Below are 19,419 nucleotides of genomic sequence, written 5' to 3' on the forward strand. Positions count from 1 at the left end.
ATCTCGAGCAAAAAAGAAACTGGCAGATTACAGAAAGACAGGCTGCTCGGCACAGCATTCAAGGCTAATGGAAGTTATAATCATTTTACAGTGTGCTTTTGTGATTTTTACTGGTCTCGATAAAATCCTCATTCAGACTTTTACGTTTTTGCCCAGAAATACGACTATGACAGCAGCACTGTTAGGAAGAAGTTTTTCCGAGAAGCACTGCTCCAGATTACTATTCCATACATGCTAAAGAATCTATCTTCGTCTGTCAACACGGTGAGCTTTGAGCATTTTTCACTGCATGATGTCACATATTAGACTTAAGCGATGCATCTGTCACCAATAAAGGTGAAATATGTGAATCTGTTGCAACTTTGACAGTGAGGATCTCTTGCTCACGTCGAATACTTGGCAAATTCGCATTTTCCTCCTTTTTTTGTGGCAATATCCTTAGACTACCGCTAGGTGTCCATTTCATCCTTTGGAAATGCTCTGCAACCTAGTGTGTCGGCATACTGTAATGAAAGCCTATTTCTGTTAAGATCAGCACTGAGTAAACAATATCCAATAAAGAGTAACTAAAATGTACAATTTCTGTCATCATGATGCTTATTGTGATCTATCCCTGTAAATTATTCCAAGTTTGCTTTAGGTAATGTGTGCAGTTTTGTGAATGTCTGAACTGTTTTTCAAGTCTCCACCCCATGGAGGCTGAGAGTCCATTTGCTTCTAAGCTTGGGTTGGTAGAATTTGAATGTTTATAATCACCGTGCATTTGAATCTAAAGTGAACTGATGTCATCGTGACGTTCTTGCTCGAGTTCATACAGAAAGCCCCTAGCTGCAGTGAATGACTATTAATCCTTTTCCACAGGCTCTACCTAAATTTCAAGAATATATCTTTGAGGATTTTTCCAAGTTTATCCTGGTAGATAATATCTTTGAAGAGGTGGTTCTCCAATCTGTCTCAAAAGACATAATGCTAGGTAAGATAATATTTTAAGGCAAAAAAACTCCTAATTTTAAGCAGCATTCTGATCAGTTTTTTTTTTATATATAAAGAAGGTACTGATAAACCACCAGATAATTGAGATTCTTCAAGGCTCTAGTTTATTACATAGTGATGCATATGAAGTGGGTTTTGCAATGACTCTCCACGAATAAAGGAGGTGGTTTTCTTCAATTATAAAATCAGGAAATATGGATAAATGGTTACCAGGCATGCGATGAACTTTCATGGGAGCAGTTAAATCTGTGGTAGGTTATTGGATCCATAATGTCCATTTCTACTCTTGGCTTTGTTGCAGGTCAGAATAAATAATGTTGTCAGAAATATGCAGGTCATTATCTTTCACTATCTTCCAACATCTAGATCCCTGCTGTGCTGCTTCCTGTCTCAAGGCTTTGGAATGTCTACCTAAAATACATATACTGCCACCTAGTGTATGTGAACCAGAGACTTGAGGCAAAAAAAAGGGGAGAGGCTATGTAGGTTAGATAGGTGGAAAACATTGTGGTGTAATTGGGAAGTGGCTAATGTCTTTTTAAAAATAAAGTTAGCAACCTTTCCCAACACACTACTACTGAATTTTTATTATATAAGTTTGAAAGAGTCCACAAGGCTCCCTTACACAAGCTAAGGTTAGAGTTAGAAGAATTCATTGGCAGATGTAGATGATTTAGGATAGCTCAGAAGATTATACACTTAATAAATAACAGGGGAGTGGACTAGTTCTTGTAAATTACTTAGTCATACTTCACATGAATGTTTGGTCCTAATATTTCAATTGTTTAATATCTTGCAAATCTCAGTATTCAAAACACTTAAGGCTGAATTTTCCCCCTATCAGGGGGGTTGTGCGGTGGCGAGCGGGAGCGAGTGCGAACCCGATCAGCGCCCCCCTGATCAGGTGCGCACCGCCATTTTACATCTCTCTGGATGTGCCACCTATTTTCTGAAGGGTGTGATTCTGTGCAAGGCAGGTGAAATATTGCCATATTCCCCCACTCTCTCATTGAGGATACCCTGGAGGACTTTATTTACTGCCCTCCCACCACCATGCAACAAGCTCCTGTATTCTGGCTGCCTCCATGTCATCCCAGTGGATGCATTTGAAATTTCTCTCCATACTGATGAGGGAAAATAGTTGGCCTCTGCTCTGTTTCCCCCATCATGGCAAAAGCAAGATCTGAACTTGTCTTGTTAGGAGCCCAATTCCTACCATTTCTTTGCACAGAACAATCCAATACCAACACCCTGTACCCATCCCACCACTGTTGAGTTGGTTGAGGGATGTTTGCCTAGAAAGTTTTCAGAACCTATTGGCACTTGGGTTATTTCCCTTCAATGTCCAAATTATATGAATTTCAAATTAAAATTGCTACACATTTCAGCCATGAAGAAGTTCAATTTAATTGCTGAGAGTGCTTTTCAGGCCAAACTTGAATTGTTTTTACATTCTTAACTAAGTTGGCTGTTGAACTTATTTTGGAAAATAAGGGAAGAATTTTCCGGGTGGGGGCGGGACCGCTCACCAACGCGTAAAATGATGCGGAGTGACATCGGGCGGGCATCCCGACATCACCGCACGTCATTTAGATTTTCAGTTTGGCAGGCACGCAGCCGACTCGGCTGCAGACCCGCCAAACTGTCAAAGGCCTGTTAAAAACTAATTAATTAAAATGGTTAAATGAGCTGCCCGTCCAACTTTAAGGTTGGCGGGCAGGTGAAGGGCCCAGGCTCAAGTTTTCAAGAAACCTCATCCACGGGCAGGATGAGGTTTCATGAAGCTTTTATAAATTAAATAAAGTTTTCTATTAATGTTCCTTGTCATGTCCCAGCTCATGTGACACTGTCAGATAAGGGGACATGTCTTATATTTTCTTTTCTGTATTGAGCTTTTAAAAACCTTAACTAATCTCCCTGAGGCACCTCAGTGCCTCAGGGAGATTCCTGCATTCTTTCACGTGTGTGCGCGAAAGAGCAAAGGTTCTGACTCAGGGAATCCCCCTTGCCTGCATAGGGAACGCTCAGTACTTCCGGACAAGCGTCACGCTGGGCGGGCCTTAATTGGCCCACCCACATAAAATGGCGGCGCACACCTGATCAGGGGGGCGCTGATCGGGTTCGCGCTCGCTCCCGCTCGCCACCACGCTACCCCCCTAATGGGGGGAAAATTCAGCCTTAAGTGTTTTGAAAAACTGCTCAGAAATGCTTTGAAATTGGTCAATTTGACACAGCATTGCATTAATAGGACTGAATTTTTTTCAAAATTACTTCAGTGCATATTAGATTTTAGGAAGTAGAAGGCAGCATTGCCCTCTTGATTTTTAAAAATTAGAAAAAAAAGCTTGTATTAATGTGGCCCACTTCATAACGTCCACCGTTCTAAAGCTCTTCGCAAACACATTTTTGAAGTTTAGTTGCCATTGTGTCGGGACAGCAGTCAATTTGTGCACAGCGAAGTCTCTCAAACAACAATGGGATAAGTGACTGGTTTTGAATTCATCATTTGTGGGTTTTCTCTGGATTTTGTGCTCCCACACTGGCGTGAAATCATACAGTGAAGTATTCTTACTGACTACCCCACAACCCCCTTATCAATCAAATTTTAGATACAGTCAAGTGTAGCACTGGTTATTTGGAATGTATTGTTGAGCTACGAACAGAATCCTGTAGACCACATAGCTGCAGCTGAGACACAGATCTGTAGTTTGATGCACAAAGAGATAATAACGCAAGAAGGTTTTGATCACCTGGAGGAATTGGGTAGCAAGAATGTACTGCAGGTGTAGAATATCTTGGAACTTGAATGGGCAAATCACGAGTGAATTACAAAAATCCTGTGCAGAAGTTCTGTATGATATGGACACTTCTGTCTGTGGTCTTGTAACCAATAATTGCAAAACCCTTCAGAACAAAATAATTTGCACCCATCACGTGCTGCAGCAAAATATTGAATTGTACATTATTTAACAAATGCTAACTTTAACTTGGTCAGCCTAAGAAGGCTTGCTTTGATTACAGTGGTGACCACGTTATAACTTGTGTTTTTCTTTACATTAGCCGTGAAGGAAGCAGCTGTTCAAAGAAAGCATAACCTCTATAGAGACAGCATTGTGTTGTCCAACAGTGATCCCAACCTGCTCCTTCTTGAAGACCAGCCTATCAACTGGAACAGTGAGTTTGGCAACCAAGAAAGCAGTGGCCCTGAAAATACAAGTGATAAACGGAAAAGGATGAAGCAGGTGGTATCAATGATTCAAGATGATGGCATTTCCTATCCCGAGGAGGTTGACGTTATGGATGACCTCAAAGAAGTATCGGAAGAGGAGCAAGTTGGAAGCGATGACTCATCAGAGCCTTGCAGCCCAGTCAAATCACCCGATAGTGTCAATGAGATTCGTGACCTGTTGACAATAGCTAAAATTGAAACCACTGAAGCACATGCATCAGCGGAGAGTGCCCTGAGCAATGGAGCAGTTTGTAAGAGTGCAAAAGTACCTGAGAGGAACCCTTCTGAAGAAACTGAATCCAAGTTGCTCCAACAGCAGCACCAGGCATCAGTACAGTCCTCCTCTTCTACTGAGAAAACAGAAGATGGCATCAGTTCTACTACCAGCTCTCCAGTAATGATCTTGCCTGAAGAAAATGAGTCACACAAAGAGAAAGTGACTCTTTGCCAACAAGATTCTAACGATAAAGAAACTGGAGAGGAGGTTTCTTCAAAGATCACTGAAGCTGCAGAAGATTCTCATGAGGCATGTAAGCAAGTACAAGAAACAAAACCAGAATCTTAATTGCTGGAGAATAGATTTGGCTGCAGTCAGTACTGAAGTTCCAAAAAGAATTGAGTGGCTGTTAGCCTTGAATGCAGTTTCCCGACTACTGCAGTGGTAACGCAATGGCCCTGAAGTTCACTTGAGAATTGTTCCAGTTCCTCAACATAACTAGGAGGGGAGATTGGCAGAAGGCTGGCAGAATTTCAGGGCTGCTCTGTGTGGGTTTTTTTCCTCCTCTTCACATTGTAGAGTTTCCACACCAAAATGCCTTAATGGTGTATGTTCCATCTTGGGTGCTTGTTTTCTTACTCTGCAGTATACGTTAATACAGTACATCCTGCTTATTGTCCTCTTTTTTTTGTTATACATTGCAATTTTATTTTCTGGCGCTTCAAGCATTTTCATTAGACCTCCCCTTCATTTGAGCAGATTTTGTTGTTTGATTCCTGATTTGGTTTATTATACTTAAGCCTGCATTTTCGCTAGTTTGTCATCTTATCATGGTCAGATGCCACTCATGCAATAGGATCAGAATCCCCATGTAGTGCTCAGTTGTTAATGCAGAATAATGGTTTATTCACTTCACCATAACATCATTAGAAAATGGTTCATCTTGATTAAATTGAGAGCGTTACTTCACATCAGCGTCACGCTGTGTTAATGTCAGTTGTGTGCCAGGATAAGGTATTACAGTTTTCAATGAATGAAACACAAAAGATAATTTGCTATTGTTAAATGCTCCTCTGTTTTTGAGAATTGCTACATAATGTTGCTTGCATTTGTTCTTTGAGACTTGCTGCATTTTCGTCTATTTTATGCAATATGGCACTATTAAATCACAGTTATAATGATCTGCTAGCTATTTAGGGAAAATACTTTAAACCAAAATACACCTTTTCTGTACTGAGATTTTGAAACCTAATCTACAATCAAGAATTAGTTGCAATTAATGGTGTATTATGTATTTGTGAATTTTGTGCCATAAAATTCTTATTGTTCAGCAATAACCTATACAGCAATATTGACTGCCATGTTTACAGTCGCTAGATTCTGTCTTACAAGATTGACTAACGATCATATAAGCCTCTTGCATTGTTTTCATTGACAAGTCTATCTAAAGTACCTTTAATGATTCACTGTAAAAATGAATGTGGTATTATGGAGTAATTAAACTAACAATGGAAAAGTGAATCATCATAAACTATAGCAAGCATTTCTAGGATGCATTTTTACAGGCAGAATCTCTCTCTAGTCGTATATTTCTGAAGCAGGTTTGCAAGTCTGTTCCAGTATTCACAAACATCCCAGACAGTGTAAATTGTGCTAGTTACATTTTTTTTTGTTTAAAGTAAGAAGGGGAATGAGTGCAAGTTCACTTTCAACCATACAGCAATTGATGAACAGCAACTCTTGTGGCAAACATGCCAAAGCTAATGGCTCTTAAGTGTGCAATCCTGGTCAATTAACTGTTAGACAGTTGGTTAATATGTTAATATGGAGTAGAGAAACAACCATGGAATATGGTTTCCATTGGTGAAAGGGAGTCCAGATTTTTTAAAACTGCATTCTACCAATTCTATGCCACGATTTTAGGCCAAATATTCCATGACCTGCTCATTAGAAAAGAAGTTTCTTTTATTTAAGAGATTTTATTTCGTATTATTTTGCTTAAATGCCTATTTAACTATTAAATATTGCTGGAGTCTGCTTGGGATAAGCAGTTGAAGCTTGTTGGCATGACCTTTAGTTTGACACTAAGTGGGCTTTTTCTATTGTATTATAGTTTATGATTAAAGGCTTTCACTGACTGGACAGGAAATAAAAATATATAAACGATTTTTAAATTTTATTGAAAGGCGTACTATGTTCAAAATAATAATGCTGGTGTGCCCAAATCTGTACCATCCCAGTTAGAGGCATGTAACACTCCTTTGTTTTCCTCTCTCTATTGCTGCTTTCAACTTGAGGGTTTTACAGATGCTACCAGTGATCATGATACCTGGTCACCCCTGAATTGTGGGTTCCCATGGATGCTCAAAAGTATTTTATTAAGCTGCCTTTTTGCAAAATATGAATTTAATAAAGTTTTCATTAGGACCAAACTACCTTTTTGTTGTGTGCATATTTGACTAAACATAGTATTTTTCCTGCTTTCGTGTGCTGTAAGCAGAGGGAAAAGGGTTGGAGACCACCATTTCTTGGAATATCTTGATTCCTTTAGAGAATGAAGAAAGGCCAACTACATTCACCTCAGGACCTGGAATCCATGAAGGCCAGACTCTGAAGAAAGAAAGACTTGCATTAGTCTAGCGCCATTCGTGACCACAAGACGTCCCAAAGTGCTTTACAGCCAAATGAAGTACTATTAGAAATGTGGGGTCAATGTAATGTAGGAAGCATGGCAGTTAATTAGCACATGGCAATCTCCCACAAACAGCAGTGTGATAATGATCAAATGTTTGTTTAATGATGTTGATTAATGGATAGATATTGGCCAGGACAGCTAGGATAATTCCTGTCTTCTCTGAAATAGTGCCATCCATCCTGAGCAGGCAGACAATTCATCCAAAAGACAGCACCTCTGACAGTGCAGAACTTCAGTACTGTAATGGAATGTTAGCCTTAACTTTTGAGCTGAACTCCTGATATGGAACTTGAACCCACCACCTTCAGACTCGGTGCCAACTGAACCATGGCTGAAAAATGTTTTGGGATTTTTACCTTGCCAGTGAATTGGCATATAAATATTTGAAGAGAATCCTGCAAGTATGCCACCACTACCATGGTTTCGACAGCATTATTTTCATGGTCAACCTTTCTTCCCACCTGCATTGCTTTCCCCTGCCCTCCCCACCTCCCACCCCATATGTTAGTGTGTGCAGAAAATTTACTTCTAAGTGCATATGTTCAGCAAGAGAGTGTACTACGTGCACCTAAAGTAATTCTTCAGTACAGCACAAGCATTTTCTGGTTTTTATCTCTTCTGCCTTTTTGCAGATCCCCAAAGTAGGTGGCTTGATGTTGGGTGTTGGTTAAATACCAAAATGAAGGCTGAAGCCAACAAAGTGATTCTAACACAGGAAGTAGTAGAATGAGAAGACCATTCCTCCCAACATGTTTGCTACTGCTCGAGTCATAGATTTAGTAACCTGTCTTCTCAACATATTCAATTCTCTTTGTGTACATGTCTTACTTGTACCCATTTATACTAAGTGTTTCAACAGTTTTGTGTGGTATAAAGCATATCATTAGCCTTTCTTCAGCATTTGGACATCCTTCAAACCCTATATGAAATTGTCCAATATTAATTTGGTCCTGTGAATTGTTTTTTTTGTGCCCTAATGCAAAAGGGTTCCTGCTGTCATTGTGCCCATTATATATACCCCATCGCCCCATGGTTTGGACTATTGCTCACTTAATTCATGATCCATCAGATCAGTCCATTTTTCAGTAATTAAATTGGAATTTGATAAGAGAGGTTATTCCTAAAGGATGTCTAACCCTGCCCTGCAGTATCATGGGCCTCTCCCCACAACCTTTGAACCCAATGAACCTTAGGTCCTTCACAACGACTTTTGACTGTTAAACTAGTGAATGATGAAGAAAACAAAGTGAATAATGTTCAGCAAAAATAGTTTCTCAAATTTACATAAACCCATAAGTAAATGGCATCAGCATCCACATGAAAAATGATTTTGTTGTGAAAATCTTTTTTGAATACACTGGCTTCAGTAACAGATCATTAACCATGATTACTTACAGCCAAGCATCATAGGCACGAGTGAAAAAAAAGACAAAAATTATTGTAAGCTTTTACAAAAGATTTATTATCTGTCCTTGCCTTCTGTAACTTAATAGGTTCACTTTGACGCTGACAACTGTAACCAATTGAAGCAAGAGCAGAACTCTGAATAGTAAATTTTATAAGAAGTTTAATTCTAAAAGGCAAAAGGTATACTTATCAACATATGACAAACTTTTACAACTTCAGTTAGGTGATCAGTCCAGATTGAAGTGCCAATTGACCTCTGGTTCCTCACTTACTTTTCCCAGAAATCCTGTCCCAGGGAGCACTCACTACCTCTTGTAACTAGACTTCTCTTCCCCCCTCTCTTTTTTCTCTCTTATCTCATGACTAATTAGCAAGGATGGTTCTCAACCTCCATTTTTAACCGTCGAATCGGCATTATCTCATCTCAATCTTGTAATTAGTCAATTGCTACTAGATTACTTTTATTGGATGTAACCATTTACACTCAAAGTCCCATGAAGTGGAACAATGAGGCTATTCGTGTTTCCTTATCTGAATCTGTGCAAATCCTTACGCATTGCCCAGCACCTGCTCTACACTGTCAAGGACAAAAATGAAGATTTGCACCCAATGGTATCTGATTGCTCCCTTGCCCACAGACAAAGTTTACAGCAACAAATTTATACTTTTTAAACTTACAGACATTGGCGTATTCCAGCCTTAATAACCACTTGCTTAATTACTTATTCTTCAATCATAACCGAATTGAGATATGTTATTTATTCAATCACCTGTTTCTGGCTGGTCACTAATTACAATTCTTGTTCAATACATGTGTGTGGTTTCGTAGGTTTTATAGTTATACAGATTACAAAACAGCTTCTTTGACAGTGTTAGTACAAAATGGCGTCTTGACCTTGTTAGCTTGCTAGAATGAATGTCATGTGAAAGCGTCCTAAAAATGGTCAAATTAAACTAAGATCTATTGTCCAGGCCTACTTACACCATAGAGACTGGAGCGTGAATGGCTAGTTGATAGTTTTGAATACTTAGTGCCTCCCTGCTATGAATTACCTATAGTTAGGGTATAGTAAAGTGATTAGCTCACAGGAGGAAGGAAGCCCTTAAAAAAAAAAAATTCTAAATACGTTTTACAGTATGGCAAATGTTATCTAAATCAATATTTTGTCCTACAGTAGGTTTAATTAATTGCATTCTCCAAATGGAAGATTAGATAGTGAAAATAATTGTTTCTTTGTGCAAAACTCTAAGTTAGAGCTGGTGACTTCAGGAAGGGGGATGCAGAACAGTACAGATTCTTGCAAGACAAGAAACATGATGGGTGACAAAAATACTCAAATGAAGAAAAAGATAATCAAATGTGTCAATAAGACTGAGATCAGGAAAAGGCTAGGAAAGTACAGAATGAATGGGGAAGCAGGAAAACCTGCTATTGAGAGGGACAGAAGTGAATTAGCTGACGTGTTCATTTAAAAAAAATTAAACTCAATGGATACACATTTGTTTGGACTTGAGCGTTAACTTATTGAAGCCAGCCACTGAAGTCATTTCCTGCTACACCATCTAGCATATTGCAGAGCTTTATATGAGTTAACATACACAGGACAGTGAACATCTCAAATGGATGAAAGCAAATATCTCACCAGCCTCATTGGCAAATGGCGAGCTGACATTCCTGCCCACATTTACCAGGTGAACATGACCAGTACATTTGCATATGTTATTTTTCTGTACTGCAGACAGGTTTTAACTGACTTTGGTACTTTTGCCAATTTTAGCAGGAATGAGAATGCTGTTGAGACAATTCCAGACCATTTTAAACTTTGCAATTAAGGATTCCCATTTTCTTCACAATGTATCCTCTGTGTGGAACAACTTGGGAAAACTGGTTTCCTCCTATGATATCCTGATGCCAACATATTTAGCAAACCCTAGACTCAAAGTTTAGCAAGGTGGTTGCCTTGCTTCTGTTGTGTTATTGCCATTTGGTTTAATTTGGAAAATTCACTCAATGTCACAGCTGTTGTCATGTTTTATTTTTGCTTTTGAGATCAGAAGCTTTGTGTTAACATGAATAAGGCTATGGACTCAATACCTCATTTCAAACCCCAATGCATGCTGGCCCCACTAGGTTTATCTACTTTCCTCTCTAACTCAATATGTCTTTCAGAATTACAGCCAACAAACTGCTTTGACTCTTTCAACTTACGACACTACTCAGATCACAGAATTGTTACGGTGAAGAAGGAGGCCATTCAGCCCAATATGCATGCACTGGCACTCCAAATGAGCATTATGACTCCATGCCATTCTCCTGCCTGTTCCCTGTAACCCTGCACATTGTTTCTATTTAAATAATCATCTAATGCCCCCTTGAATGCTCTGATTGAACCTACCTCCACCAAATTTCCAGGCAGTGCGTTCCAAACCCAAACCACTGATTGAGAGACGTGTTTTTTTTCCTCTCACCACATTTGCTTCTATTGCGAATCACTTTACATCTGTGCCCTCTCGGTCTCAATCCTTTTACAGGCGGGGACAGTTTCTCCCTATCTTCTGTCCAGCCCCCTAATGATTTTGAACTCTTATCAAATCTCCTCTTAGCCTTCTCCTTTCCAAGGAGAATAGTCCCAACTTCTCCAATTTATCTTCATAACTGAAGTTCCTCATCCCTGGAACCATTTTTGTAAATCTCTTCTGCACTCTCTCCAATGCATTCACATCCTTCTTAAAGTGTGGTGCCCAGAACTGTATACAATACTCCAGCTGAGGTCTAACTGGTGTCCTGTACAAGTTCAGCATAACCTCCTTGCTTGTGCGCTCTATGCCCCTATTAATAAAATCTAGGATACTGTATACTTTATTAACTGCTCTCTCCATCTGTCCTGCCACCTTTAATGACTTACGCACATATACCCAGGTCCCACTGCTCCTACACACCCTTTAGAGTTGTACCCCTTATTTTATATTGTTTCCATGTTCTTCTTACCAAAATGAATCGCCTCACAATTCTTTACATTAAACTTCATCTGCCACCTATCTTCCCACTCCGCCAACTTGTCTATGTCCTTTTTAAGTTCTACACTGTCCTCCTCACAGCTTACAACACTCCCGAGCTTTGTATCATCTGCACACTTTGAAATTGTCCCCCCGCACACCAAGATCTAGATCATTAATATATATCAGGAAAAGTAAGGGTCCCAATACTGACCCTGGGGAACTCCACTACAAACCTTCTTCCAACCCAAAAGATATTCATTAACCTTTACTGGCTGTTTCCTATTACTCAGTCAATTTTGTACCCATGTCGCTACGGTCCCTTTTTATTCCATGAGCTATAACTTTTCTCACTAAGTCTGTTGTGTAGCACTGTATCGAATGCCTTTTGGAAGTCCATATAAACCACATCATGAGCATTACCTCATCAACCCTCTCTGTTACCTCTTCAAAAAAAAACTCCAGCAATTTCGTTGAACACTATTTTCCTTTAAGAAATACATGCTGGCTCTTCCTAATCTACCTGCATTTGTCCATGTGACTATTAATTCTATCCCGAATAATTGTTTCTAGAAGCTTCCCCACCACCAAAGTTAAACTGGCTGGTCTGCAATTGCTGGGCTTACCCTTGCAACCTCTTTTGAACAAGGGTGTAATGTTTGCAATTCTCCAGATGAGTACAGCTTTGCCAACATATTGAGTGTCTCAGTTTATTACACAAGTATGCATTTCTATCAGCACTCAGGACATGATTTACCAGCCATGGTGTTGAATTACTTAAGCACCAGTGCAACTATAACACTAGAATCTACCCAACAATGTGGAAAATCCCCAGGTATGATCTGTAAACAAAAGACAGGATAAATCCCATCATACGAATAACCGTCCTAACAGTCGATACTCAATCATCAGCAAAGTGATGGAAGGTATTGGAAGACTTTGGGGAGAAAGGGAGGTTGGAGATGGGAATCATGGTTTTCGAGGATGGTGGAGTCATGGGTTGGTTTTTGCAGGAAAGGGAGGGTGACGGTGGCAGATTTAAAGGAGAGATGGACAGTACTGAAAAAGCAGTAGTAAGTTAATGGGGGAGATTTTTTTTCCCCAAGTACAAGTAAAACAAAAGGAGTAATTGACAAGGCAATGTCAGATTGCCATAGGGAAAATGAGTTGGGAGCAATTGGGGAAGAATTGAGACTGCAGAAACTCCCGCAGAATGGGGCATTAAGCAAAATGATGCAGTGACAGAAAGATGTTCCTTAATGTACAAAGTCAAAAGGTTAATTGAGCCAGTGTTGCCCTCTATTGGTTGGATTGGAAAAAAATAATGACCAGCAAAAGTAAAAAAAACAGGGTAAGGTGAAATGTTTAAGTTCACCAGATACAGTTTAACTCAAATTTGCTTTATCTGTAATGTGTTGTGTACTTGTTCAATCTGTGATCAAACAATAGGTCTCTAATTGCTTTTAGTAGCAATTTATTGAAGTGGCAGGATATTTATATTTGTCTAACATTCAGTGAGGCAGTGATGGATAAGTGAAATAAAATAGCAGCATTTGGGAATGTGGACCTTTTTGGGTGCATTGATTCCATAGTGTCAGTTTTTATTGTAACCGATACACAAAGTAAATTACATGTCTTAGTATATCAAGATCCATTTGCTAAATAGCTTTAATTTCAGAAAAATGGCCCTCTAGTTCTGCACTAAGGAAATGAAATGCATCTTCACACAGCGATAACAGAAAAGGCCTAGGGTACCTCCCTGCACTAAGCGTTCTACTGTGCCTACTTTTCCACACAATTGGACAGAACAACCTACAAAGTATTTGGGTTAGTGGGATATCCCAGTTACTATTTCAAGGCTGCAGACTTACCTACCTAACCTGTACCTGGCACACTTTGCTTACCCTTTAGTAACAAAATAACATAGGAACAATACAAGGTCATTTACCCCCTCTGAACTGTTCTGCTACCATTCAATGAAGTTGGCTGGTCTATAACCCAACTCCATGTCCCTTTGCCCCATGTTCCTTAGATTTTTGCTAACCAAAGGTATTATTAATCTCAGGTTTAAATTAACAATTGGAAGAGAGTTCCAAACATCTACCACCCTTTGCATGTGGCAGTGTTTCCTATCTTCATTCCTGAATGTCCAGACTCTTATTTTTAGGCTCTGTTCCCTAATCATGGATTCCCTAACCAAAAAGAGGCAAGAAGGTGGCCCACTGAAGCTAAATCCTAACATAGCGTAGTAATTATGATTTTATTTAGTGTGTAATGTACCTTTAAGAATAATACTCGTTAACACAGATCACATGATCAGTAGTAATCAATAGGAGAGTAGCATGGGCTACCTCAGCAGTCAGTGTAGCAACGGAGTTGGAGTTGAAAACACGTGTGTAGTTGCTGCTGAGTACATTGTAAATAAACGTAATGTTTCCACCCAAGAAGTGTCTGCAGATCAACTCCATCATTAGTAGCACAACTTGGCCACCCTACAACAGTCTTTCAAGCAGTGAACTATCTTATGAACTTTATTTGCCCTAGGAAAAACATATGATCCTCAACAAATATTCCTAACTGCATGTTATCAATAACTTTCCCATATATACGTTATTTCCTTCCTTTTTTGAAGTTTGTACATTTAAGATATCTAATAGACCAGTTATACAAGAGCAAAATATTGCCAATGTTGAAAATGTGAAATAAAAGTGCTGGAAAAACTCATTCATCCGAACCTGTCAATGACCTGAAATGTTAACTGTTTCTCTGTCCACAGATGCTGCCACACCTGCTGAGTATTTGCAGCATTTTTTCTTTTCAGATATTTTCTGTACATTAGCCCTTGTGATCACACATCGCATTGCAAATGAATGTCACATTGTGCCTGTGCCTTGCAATTTGTAATAGCAAAGGTAGGTTTGTTTTGGCCAGACGTTTATCACCTTAACAAACATTGCATACACAGTAATGTTTTCACAGAAATTCTAACCAAGATGTCTCTGACTTAGTGGAACAGTAGTCTTTTGGGTGCAAAGAATTTACCCTTTTGACTCAGATGTAATGTATTTAAGCTGTACCTTACCTGTTTAGTGCGTTAATCTCGTGGCCTAATCTCTACTGGGTTTTCCTCTTATCATGAGTAACTCTGGTCTGACTCAGGTAGGTTACCTCAAAACTACTTTATTTACTTTATACTATTTAATGAAGAGCTACTCGGTAGGCACATCTCTCGTGTACAGACTATTCTGTCTGCTCCAGAGTCTCTAGCACATGACTGCTGATGTCATTGTTTCATCATGATACAAATCATTGACTCATTACCATAACTATTATCCCATTATACTACACCTCCAAGTATAATGTTAACATGTTTAATAATAATGTTAATCTATTTCTTAAACTCTGTACGTTACATTTACACTACCACCAACCCCCCTCTTTCTCTCCCTCGCACCCCCCCCAAACAAAAGCTTGAAGTTCACTCTGTGGTGCCTTCATAATTCTCTTTGATCTTGTGACCATTAAGCAGAGGTGATGGTCATGAACTGGATCGTTGGATGGGTCAACATTCTGCAAGTTGGTAGGTGCATTCTTGGGACCTTATCCCAAGGTGTATGGTAAGTGAGCACCTGTGTTCTTGTAGGGGCTAATAAGATCAGAGCTTTCTTGTTTCACCTGATGGTGTCTGGACGAGATAGGAACATACTTGTTCCATTCGTTGAAGGACAGTGTCTTCAGATTTTCAAGCTTGAATCCAGACCTTCTGACCTGGTGGTAATGGGGCTAAAGTATTGATCCAAGGCTGGAGTTATCCTCACTCTTTTATGGTCATCTGCCATAATGTTGGGTTGTAGGTTCTGTTGCAGCAAAGGGACTTGTGTCCTCAGCTGTCAGCCCATGAACAGTTCTGCCAGTGAAAAGCCATGAGTTAAAGCTGGAGCTCTGCAATTCAGCAGGGCAGAATTCCAGTCAGTATACTTGGTCATTAACATTTTGACTATTTTCACCACTCTGTCAGCCTTTCCATTGGTCTGTGGATGGAGAGAAGAACTGGTGACTGGTGATTCCACAGTCACCTGAAAATTTTTTTTGAAGTGTTAATTTGACTAATTGTGGCCCATTATCAGAAATAATTTTGCCCGGAAAGCCAGTGTGTGGAGAATATGTTCTGTAATGCCCTTATCACAATCTCAGCCATCGTAGTGTAGAGTCTGGTAGCTTCTAACCACCTGGAATAATAATCGACGGTCACGAGATATGCTTTTCCACGAAAGTCAGAAAGGTCCAGTCCCAGTCTTTTCCAAGGTCTATCTGGGAATCTGGATGGTAACAAAGGCTTTGTGGGCGGCTGGCTATTGATTGCACAAGTGTGGCAGGACAAGATAAAATCTTGAATTGCCTTTGAAATGTCTGGCCACCACACAGATTGATGTGCATGTGCTCTACACTTCGCTATTCCTAAGCGACCACCATGGACTCCATGAAGAGTGTCCTCTTCATGGTCTTTGGTACTACCAGGTGGTGGTTGAAGACCAGAAGATCATCCACTATCATTAGATGCTTACATTGTTCATGACACTTTTGTAGGAGCTGGTCAGTTGGACTGTAGTTTGACCAGCCTTCTTGGCAAAATTTCCTAAACCGGGTGCACTCTGCATCTTCTGTGCTTTCCTTGTGTCTTGGAGCTTTCATTTGGAGACTGGTAGGGAGGTCGTTATGATTGATGAGAATGCTTCCACCTGGGACACAAGTGTGAAGTCCTGAGTAAAGTTTGGTCAACCATATCTCTGAATAATGTGTCAGCTGTGGTCTGCAATTTCCCTGATACATAAATAGCTCTGTACTGGTAACACATCAATCTAAGTCTGAAATGTGTGCATAAAGGCATTTTGACGATCTCTGTCAAATTTGAGAGTGACCAATGGTCAGTCTTGATTTGGAATAGTAGTCCCATCAAGTAACTGGAGAACCTCGGACACCCAGGTCTTTTTGATGCACAGGCCACTGCCAACGCTTCCTTCTCTATTGTTGTATAGCGTTACTCCATTTCTGTCAATGCTGTGGAGGCAAAGACAGGCTTCCTGCCATCCTTCTAGACTTGAATGAGTACAGCTCCAAGGTCTAAGGATTCAGTGGCCGCCACTGTGGGCAATGTGGGATCGTAATGCACCAGCATCTCTGAATATATAAGCCTTTCTTTTATCCGCTGAAATGCATTGGTTTGCTCAGTGCCCCAAAATCACTGTTGACCCTTTCGTGAAAGGTCTCTCACTGGTTTGGTAATTGCAAAATTTGGAATAAAGTTGCCAACTTGATTGACCATTCCAAGGAACCTCTGGACATAAATAACACATTTTGGTTGTGGAAAGTCACTGATAGCTTTTGTTTCTTTTTTTTGAGTGTCTACCATTATGTCCCCAAAGAATTTGATAGTTTTTGGCAAATTCATATTTCTCATTTAAAGTGAGACCTGCCTCTTGTGGTGCTTTGAGAACTCCATGAACTCTGTGATCTTTCTCCTGTTTTTTGGGTTCGTGGATAAGCTTGTCATCCATATGACAAATTACTCCTCGCTAGACTTCCAGAATTTTTAACATAGTTCACCGGAATATCTCCGGAGCTGCTGATATCCTGAAGGGAAGGCGGTTAAAACCAAACCATCTGAAAGGCATAATAAATGTTGTTAACGACCTGGATCCCTGGTCCATGGTGTTTGCCAAAACCCACTATTAGCATCAAGTTTAGTGAAGAGAATGCTTTTGGCAAGTTTTGCCAAGCTGTCATCCATTGGGTGGATTTCCCTCGGGACTGCTTTGTTTAAAGTTGAGGTCTGTGCAAGCCTGAGCTGACCATTCTGTTCGGGTACTGTTACAAGCCCCGAACACCACGTCAGCTCTATGATGGGTGATACGACACCCCCTTTGTAACATTCTGCCAAGTTCCTCTTTAACTTTTGGCAGCTGTAAGTTTTAGGGGCATTTAGCCTCCAAATCCACTTACTCACTATTAATTTGCTCTTTTGAGACTTTAACCATTCAGGCAATAGGAGACAAGATAGTGATGTAACTCGGGAAACAATTATAAAGCAATAAAAGTTATTCTCAATAAAGTTGCTGGCTTAACACTGGTTCTTGCTTCCCAATTCAGCCGAGGGCATGAGGCGACATGGGGTCTTTACTCTGTCTCACAACCCTCGTGCACACTCTCTCCCCCTCGCACACTGCTGTGCTCTCTCCCGCCAGCAGCCCCCCCAGCTCGCTTCCACCACCCCCTCACCCAACACTTGCTCCCTCCCCCCACCTCTCTGGAGTCCTCTAGTCTTCTGCTTTCAGCTGACAGGTGGCCTTTCATTTCAAATGCTCCATATGTGCCTGGTGGTTCAAAGCTGGAGCTTTTTAATTTTATCCAAACCACAACCCATGCGCATGATCATTGATATTCCTGTTTTGGCTCGTGCAGTGCGTGATCAGGCCCTTATTGGCTTAAGAGTTGCATGATCAGTTTCTGATTAGTTTCTTGGTGATTGTCATCGACTGTATCATTTTGTGTTGTCTCCTCTAAGGTGTCAATTAATCATTGGAGCATCCCTTTTCCTGTTATCTTTTATCTGTTAGCTTTTTCTGTTATTTCATTAAATTTTACAACTTTCTTCTAAGATAACTGGGGCCTTAGAACAGTTTTGATGCCTGCTTATTTGAGATAAGAGAGTGTGTGATTGTCTACTTTAACACTGGAGTCATCGTTCCCGAGGTCTAATTGGTCTATAGGTATCAGTATTGTATGTCCTGTTGGATGCTCATTAAGATAGGTGCTTAGCAGAGTCTTTTGGTTGTGAGAACTGCTTTGCCATTGTATGTTTTTGTTGTATCTGCTAGTGCTTGGTATAAGTTGATGAAAAATACAGAATGGGGCATATGCTTACACAAGTTACAAAATTACAGAAATTACCCAGTGTCTATATATAATTAGTGCTTAAAGATGATTGGTGTGCTAAAATTAAGGCAGCAAGATTCACTTAAAAATATAACATGTGACACATTCAAATAATGCATATTCCTCAGTAATAAGAGTCATAAGAACTACATAGCACAAAAGCTCATTACTGATCTTAATTCTAAGCCTACAGAATCAAAGATGGTTACATACTGTGAAGGAAAGTCCCTGCTTTTTAAAAAAAAATTAAGTTAAATTACACTAACTTAAGGCACAAGATTGAATGTTTTACCACCTGTTTTTCTTTGTGCATAGGCCTTTGAATCTTGGGCGAATACAACTGATGAGTTTTAATGGCTGGGGAGGTTGGTCCCTGGTCCAGGACTGTTCAACCTTGACGTCTTGCATCACTGGCTTGGGGCCATGTGGTTTTTCTCCCCTGTCAAGTTTGAGTGAGACTGCTAACAAAGCCCAACTCATGTGATGTCCTAGTGACCCATAATTCAGCATAATATATTGGGTTAATATATTTCAATTACTTGGTTACGACACATAATTAAACTATTAATTATCAAAGTTTTTCTACACAGCAGTGGATGTGGTACCCTCCTGGGAGTATGTAGACATACAGGTGCAGCATCTTGAAGCTACGTAATATGATATTCATACTGGTGCTTACCGAGCCCCTGAAAGAGCTGTGGAAATTGTTGGCAGAATTCTGTCCCCTTTAGGACTTTGTCCACTTTGTGCAGAATGCCCAGTTGGATGTATGCATTTCTGCTTAGTAAGAAATGCTTTGATTGTAGATGTGGAGGAACTCTGAAATCTGTCGCCCCTTGTGGTGAAGGGTGTCAGTTATCTGACCTTTTACTTGCAGATTTGTGCCACCTGGACCTTGTAGTTTAAGGTTTGATGGCTGGATGGGAATTATTTTGATTCATGCCAAAT

At 40.0% G+C, this 19,419-nt stretch overlaps 2 protein-coding genes across 2 annotated transcripts in view; one reads left to right on the forward strand and one right to left on the reverse strand.

The window, feature by feature from the left end:
- LOC144685608 (protein Niban 2-like) overlaps window positions 1–6,871 on the forward strand; it is a 197,905-nt gene extending 191,034 nt beyond the window's left edge. Inside the window, exons 12-14 of the mRNA XM_078550291.1 lie at window positions 157–264; window positions 862–973; window positions 4,054–6,871. Coding sequence (XP_078406417.1) covers window positions 157–264; window positions 862–973; window positions 4,054–4,787 — 954 coding nt within the window. The 3' untranslated portion in view covers window positions 4,788–6,871. The remainder of the gene's footprint in view (window positions 1–156; window positions 265–861; window positions 974–4,053) is intronic.
- Window positions 6,872–6,898: 27 nt separating this feature from the next.
- slc31a2 (solute carrier family 31 member 2) overlaps window positions 6,899–19,419 on the reverse strand; it is an 81,197-nt gene continuing 68,676 nt past the window's right edge. The window contains exon 4 of the mRNA XM_078550293.1: window positions 6,899–7,049. Coding sequence (XP_078406419.1) covers window positions 6,899–7,049 — 151 coding nt within the window. The remainder of the gene's footprint in view (window positions 7,050–19,419) is intronic.

The sequence above is a fragment of the Cetorhinus maximus genome, chromosome 10 (genome assembly GCF_964194155.1).
Source record: "Cetorhinus maximus chromosome 10, sCetMax3.hap1.1, whole genome shotgun sequence".
In the NCBI taxonomy this organism is placed as follows: Eukaryota; Metazoa; Chordata; class Chondrichthyes; order Lamniformes; family Cetorhinidae; genus Cetorhinus; species Cetorhinus maximus.